Source organism: Xiphophorus hellerii, chromosome 18 (assembly GCF_003331165.1).
Source record: "Xiphophorus hellerii strain 12219 chromosome 18, Xiphophorus_hellerii-4.1, whole genome shotgun sequence".
In the NCBI taxonomy this organism is placed as follows: domain Eukaryota; kingdom Metazoa; phylum Chordata; class Actinopteri; order Cyprinodontiformes; family Poeciliidae; genus Xiphophorus; species Xiphophorus hellerii.
Window position 1 is genome coordinate 3,545,369 of NC_045689.1, and position 6,878 is coordinate 3,552,246.

General features: G+C 35.7%; 1 protein-coding gene across 1 annotated transcript; it reads right to left on the minus strand.

Moving 5' to 3' along the window:
* Window positions 1-1,876: 1,876 nt before the first annotated feature.
* On the minus strand, window positions 1,877-4,026 carry LOC116707583 (claudin-4). The gene has a single exon (XM_032544992.1). The coding sequence runs from the start codon at window positions 3,069-3,071 to the stop codon at window positions 2,403-2,405; it is 669 nt and encodes a 222-aa protein (XP_032400883.1). The 5' UTR covers window positions 3,072-4,026; the 3' UTR covers window positions 1,877-2,402.
* Window positions 4,027-6,878: the final 2,852 nt, after the last annotated feature.

Genomic DNA, 6,878 nt, shown 5'->3' on the forward strand with positions numbered 1-6,878 from the left:
AGAAGGATGAGGTAAACCATTTCAAACGACTGATCAATAGAACCTTTGTGTCTCAGTTCGGACTCAGTTACAGTCCAAATTTCATCCCCCCTCCGAACAGATGGAGACCTTTATCTCTTAGTCAGTTTCGCCTTGCAGATGGAGGACAGGTCACAATGGACGGAGAGCATAAGGCGCTCCTCGGAAACAAGCCCCCCATTGTTCTTTACCTGCACTTACCCTGAAATAAAACTCCTCATTTTGGCTCGCACCAGAACCGCTCTTATTGGTCAGACTCTGCTGACCGACGGACCTGGCATGTGTCCGAGGTTCTGCATAACGGAGTAATTTGGAGCATGAAAGTATTCATTTTAGTAACAAATTAGAGTTAAAGAAAAGCTGAAATCACAGAATTAAAAACTTTGTTTTCCATTTTTAGGAACAGAATCTACATACAGAATGTAAAGAAAGGCATTCTGCAACAACATGTTTGTTGGTCTAGTTTCTAGTGAAAATATCTTAGTAAACTTGAATTAATACAAAACTAACAAGTAACTTTTTTAGCAAGATATAGGAGCTTGGTTTAAGTAAATATTTCCTTGATATTGATGAAAAGTTCTAGTTCCACTGGCAGATTATTTCACTTGTAACAAAACATTTCTTCCATATCATAAGCAGAGTAATTTTCCAGTGAAACTAGAACGTTTTCATCATTATTAAGAATTTATTTACCTAAAACAAACTCTATATCTTACTGAAATTTTAATTGTAAGGTAATTTTGTCTCCTTTCAACTGTACTGTAAGATATTTGCTATAGAAACTAGACAAAAATTCTTGGAAAGATTTTATGTTTTTACAGTGTACTGAAGAAAGATCAAAGTTTTTAAGTAATTATTAATTTTTGTAACAAATTAGTTTTAATGAAAAGCTAAAATCTCAAATTGAAACATTTTACAGGAACATTTTTCCATCTTTAGGAACAAAATCTACATGAAAAATGTACAAAAACAAAAATCTTACCGAGTATTTTTGGTTTAGTTCTAGTGGAATATCTCAGTTCACTTTGAATTAAATACAGTCAAGTTTATTTGTTTCACACATTCCAGTTACAAGGCAGTTCAAAGTGCTTCACATCCTAAAAACATCATGCAGTCATCAGTTATGAAGCAGTTAGTACACATTACATTTGGTCAAATATAAAACTCATCAATCAGATTCACATCAAACATATTGATCAATGATTTACTTATTACTAATCAAAGATAACTCTGAACAGCCTTGATTTAAAGGAACTCTGTGTTTCAGCTGGCTTGGAAAGACAAAACTAACTTTGAAGAAACTTTTCAGCAAGATTTTAAGTCAATAATAATTTATTATTGATTAAAAAGTATTGATTAGTTCCACTGGGATATTATTTCACTCATATCAAGACATTTTTTCCCCATGTTGTGTTTTTCTCTTAAGATTTATTGACTTAAAACAAGCTCCTAAATCTTGCTGAAACGTGACCTGTAAGTTAGTTCTGTCTTATTCCAAGTGTAAATATAAACTAGACAAAAATATTTGGCAAGATTTTGTGTTTTTACAGTGTACTGAAGTAATTTGCATGAAAGATCCAACGTTTTGAAGTAAATAATCATTTTAATAACAATTCAGTCTTAAATAAAAGCTACAATCCCAGAAACAAAAAGTTTATAGGAACAAAATCTACATGCAAAATATCTTTGAGTACAAAAGACATTATTTCACTGTAAAAACATAAAATCTTACCAATTATTTTTTTAGTTTTAGCACATATGAAATAAGACAAAACTAACTTATAAGTAACTTTTCAGCAAGATGGAGGAGCTTTTATTACGTAAATAATTCCTTAATATTGATGAAAAAGTTCTCCACTGGTTGATATTTTATTTGTAACAAAACATTTTTTCCAATATTAAGTGTTTTAACATTAAGGAATTATTGACTTAGAATAAGCTCCTAAATCTATCTGTAAAGTTACTTGTAAGTTAGTTTTGTCTTAATTCATGTGTGTTAAAATGTTTTCCTAGAAACCAGAGAAAAATTACTTGGTAAGATTTTATTTTAAATGTTTATTTTTTTGCAGTTGTTGCAAAAAACTGTAAAACCATCACGATTTTTGCTTGTTCTGAACATTTTAATTAAGAATCTGATATTTTAGAAAACTTTAGACTAAACGATAAACGATTGTCCTAAATCAAAATTAGATTTTTATGAATAAATTTAGTTGTAAAATGGTTTAAATCACAGTTCATCTTCAAAGTTTAAGCTCCTATTTTGTAGAAAAGTTCCTTGTAAGTTAGTTTTGTTCAGTTTTGCATTAGAAACTAGAGGAAAATACTTGGTAAGATTCTCTGTTTTTGTTTTTCTATCCACAAACATTTTCAGTCACATCAGTCGTTCAGACATAGTCCTTCCTGGGGTATCCGTTGACCGAAGTGCTTTTGACGGCTGAGTAATCCACCCTGGGCGCTGCGGAGACGGCGCCACTTGGCGCTGCCGCTGCTTTAGACGGACAGGAGCAGCAGAGCAGAGCGCCCCCCAGGATGAGCAGGCAGGACGCGGCCCAGCCGAAGTACAGAGCGTTCCCGAACTCCCGCTTCCCCGTCTCCTCCAGCATGGGGTCGTAGAAGCCCAGCACGATGGCGTGGGCCGTCCACGACACGGCCACCAGCATCAGCAGCCCGGCCGCCACGAACGTCACGCCGGCCGCCGCCACAAGTCGCGGCTTGCTGCTCACGTCCCGGCTGCAGTTGGTGCACTTGGCGCCCGCCACCGCCAAGCCGATTCCCACGATGCTCATCACCATGGAGACGATGACCAAGGCCCGGGCGGCCTGCAGGTCCGTGGGAAGCCCCAGCATGGACTCGTGGACGCGGCAGTGCATCTGGCCCGTGCTCTGCACCGAGCAGTTCATCCACAGGCCCTCCCAGATCACCTGGGAGATGACAATGTTCTGGCCGATGAAGGCCGCCACGCGCCACATGGGCAGGCCGCACGCCACCATCACCCCCAGCCAGCCCGCCACCGCCAGGATCATCCCCAGGATCTCCAGGCCTGCAGAGTACATGGTGGGAGGACGAGGCTCGGCGGGACACAAGGCCTTCTGTGTCTGGAGACGAGGGCGATATCGGATCTCTGCCGCTGGAGGAGTTTAAGCGAGGAAGAAGGAGAGGGAGAAACAGATTCCTTTTACAGATTGGAGGACTGAAGGTGGAGTCAGCTTCAGGTGGTTCACCTTTAAACTTTGGTACACTGCAAAAACACAATCCTACCAAGACGTTTGGTCTAGTTTGTCTTGAGAAAACTAACTTTAAGTAACTTTTTAGCAAGAAATAGGAGCTTTTCTTTAAGTCAGTAAGTCCTTAGTATTGATTAAAAAGAGACTAAAGGCAGATTGTTTAACTTATGACAATACATTTTCCCATTTTTAAGTGAAATAATCTCCCACTGCAACATTTAATCTATTGGGGTGACTTAAATTGTGCTAAGGAGAGTTTCTATCTAGTTTCTACTGCAAATATCTGATTACACCCGAAAATAGACAAAAAATAAATTTCAATTAACTGTTCAGCTAGATATATGATTTTAGCAATTTTACAACAGACTAAACAGTTAATATCTCCACATTCTTGTGTAGAAGTTTAATTTAGATTTAGAATAACAATATCTTTAGTTCAAACGTTTTCTAAAATATCAAAACAAGACTTGGGATGGTTTCTTTCAACAAAGCACAAAATCTTACAAAGTATTTTTGTCCAGTTTGTCTCGACAAAACTAACTTACTAGTAATTTTTTAGTGAAGTAACTGTTTTAGTTTGTTTTAAGTCAATAACTCCTTCATATTGATAACAATGAAGGTACTAGTTCCAACGGCAGATTATTTTACTCATAAAAATACATTTTCCCAATTTTATAGTGAAATAATCTGATGGTGCTGCATTTAACCCATTGGGGCGACTTAAAATGGAGCCCAGTGGAGGTGTGCACATTAAATGTTTCTCCATTTCTCCCAAATGGAGAAAACATTGCAAAAAGTATAATAAGATATTTGCAGTAGAAACTAGACCAAAATATTTGGCAATATTTTGTTTTTGTGTGAAAGCTGCCCAATTATTTGTTGTTGGACATTTTCATTACGAATTTTGAAGAAAGCGTTTGAAATAAAATGAGTGTTTTAATCTAAATTAGATTTCCACAAAAAAAAAAGTTACTGTTATTAGTAAAATTGCTAAAATTGTGGCATATATTCTTTTAGATCGTATTTACTGTATGTCGATCAGATATGACGGCATGGCAGAAAAAGATTGGCTCATTGTTTAAATAAGACTTTTCTGCATTAAAAATGACAAAACAACGCAGCGTTTTGTTTTTAGCTGGTCAGTCATGCAAACAGAAGAAAAACAAGCCTTCATTTCAAATTTTTTCCTCCAATGTTGCTAGTTTTTGGCATGCATACATCTAAAAAGAATAGAAGATAAGTTTTGTGGACTTCAGCTGTAAATGTAATGAGAAAATGTAAAGTTAAGAGGTGAATGCATGCTGGAAGAGTCCATTAAAGCTGCTTTCATCTTTATCCCTTTTTATTGTTTCCTGCTGAACAGACAAAACCCTGAACCAGGAATTATCTCCTAAATGATCCTTTTACCTGACAGACAGCAGAGGAATAAATGAGGAACTCTCTGTCATTAAAGACTCTCCACTCATTAACAAAGGTCACCGGGGGGGTCAGAGATCAAGTCAGGTGAAGGATCTTTGCTTTCATTGTGTTTTTGTCTGATGCACTGCAAAAACACAAAATCTAACCAAGTATTTGTGTCTAGTTTCTAGTGGAAGTATCGTAGCACACAGTTTTAGAATTAGACAATATTTATAATAAAAAGCAAAAAACGTGATTTAATTCCCAATAAATGTCTTTGAATTAAACTGTTATTGCATAGTTCCACCGGCAGGGGGAGCCAGTCTCTCCCGCTGTCTCTTAATTGGTCCATATGGTCAAAGCAGGAATTTGTTTGGATTTGCCTTTAATGCAAATTCTAATCTGCTTTATTCAAATAAGAACCAGGTTAAAAATAAAACGCCTGGATGCTTTAATGTGCAGACATGTGATACTTTGTTGGTTCAGCTTGTATTTCTGTTCCAGCATTCAGTTTTTTGGTTCACATTTCCATCAGTTACATTTTCCTGACATTTGCTCATCCGCATCGTTGCACTTAAGCCATAATTGGTAGAGAAAAATATAAAATCTCACCAAGTATTTTTGTTTTTTCCTGCCAGATAAGGACGCTTGTTCTAAGTCAATAATTTGTTGATATTGATGAAAAGTTTTAGTTCCACATGCAAATTATTTCACTTAAAACAGGACATTTTTCCCCTTGTTGTAAGTGAAATAATTTTCCAGTGGAAATAGTATTTTTTTAATCAATATTAAGGAATCAGCACAAGCTCTTGTGTCTTGCTGAAAAGTTACTTGTAAGTTAACTATGTCTTATAAGATATTTGCACTAGAAACTAGACACAAATACTTGGTGAGATTTTGTGTTTTTGCAGTGCATTCCTGAAACTCCTGATCTCAGGATCAGTCAGAATCTAAAACATGTTATGCAAACCGTTTTATAATTTTAAAAAATGCTGGTGTTTTTAAAATGTCAGACAGTTGAGATGAAAAGATAAAAGATAAACATGAAGTCAAATAACGGTGAGTTCAAAAATCAGTCAGACAATCAGTCAATTGATTGATTTTCTGTGGAAATAATAAAGTTTTGGAGCAGCTTAATCATAATCCAGACGTAAATTCAAATTAAGATTTGGTCTAAATCTTGAAGCTCCACTGTAACCTGAGTCCAGCATTTCAAGGCTTTGTGATGACGCATAAAGATTAAATCACCATAATAAAACACAGACATGAAAGGAAAAGCAGGATCAGATTTTAAAAAAGAAGAAAAAAAAACAATTTTAGCTTGAACTTTTTCACTAACATGCTAATAAAATAAATAAATAATAAAATTATAAGGATAAAAACATTAAATTACATGAATAACATAATATCATGACTTTGTTTTCAAGTATTATTGTGACTTTATTCCTGTATTATTATGACTTTATGCTTGCATAACTTTATTCTCCTAATTATATATTTTCATGTTTTATTTTGTGTTAGTCTGGCCATAATACTCCACCATACAATTAAATGTTGCACTTAAAGGAGCAGGAATCTTCACCATTTCTCTTTTTCTCACAAACTGACAGAATAAGACAAATATTGATTCTCAGAGTCCAAACAAAGAATCCTGAGGCCTAAAATCAAGGATAACAGACACATCACTGTTAAACTGTCACATTCTTCATATAAAAGAAGGCAACCAGTCACTTAAATTTGGTTTGTTTTGTGTAATTCTGCTCGAATCAAAAAGCTGAAATGTAAAAAAAGAAGAACAAAGCCATTTAGCCGTTCCTCTCCACCCTCTCCGTGTTGCCATTGTTTCTCTGTAAGTTAACTGTAAGTTAAATCATCAAGTACTAATCTCTGCTTCATGATTTAACTCCATGATTTAAGCTACAGCAGGGTTTTTCCTGTAACAGTTTGTTCCAGGAGTTTTAGGGAGTGTCCACTGTGAACGTGTTGTAACTCGTTTCTTCACAGAACGTTCTTTAAAAGCAATGAAGTCACCGCAGGAGGCGTAAATGTGAAGCAATCAGCAGAAGATTTGAACACAGATTAAACTTCCTGTCACACAGGAGGAGGAATGTTCTCCAGTAGACGGGTTATTAAAGAATAACTAAACCCAAATTAACTTTTTTTCCCGTCTTTGTTTTACTCTGCAGATTGTGACGTTTTTCTGTAAAATCTGGTTCAATTCTGGAAATTACACTTTAA

Bases quoted from the DNA above. Each gene is read 5' to 3' on its own strand.
- LOC116707583 (XM_032544992.1), bottom strand. From the start codon at position 3,071: ATGTACTCTGCAGGCCTGGAGATCCTGGGGATGATCCTGGCGGTGGCG.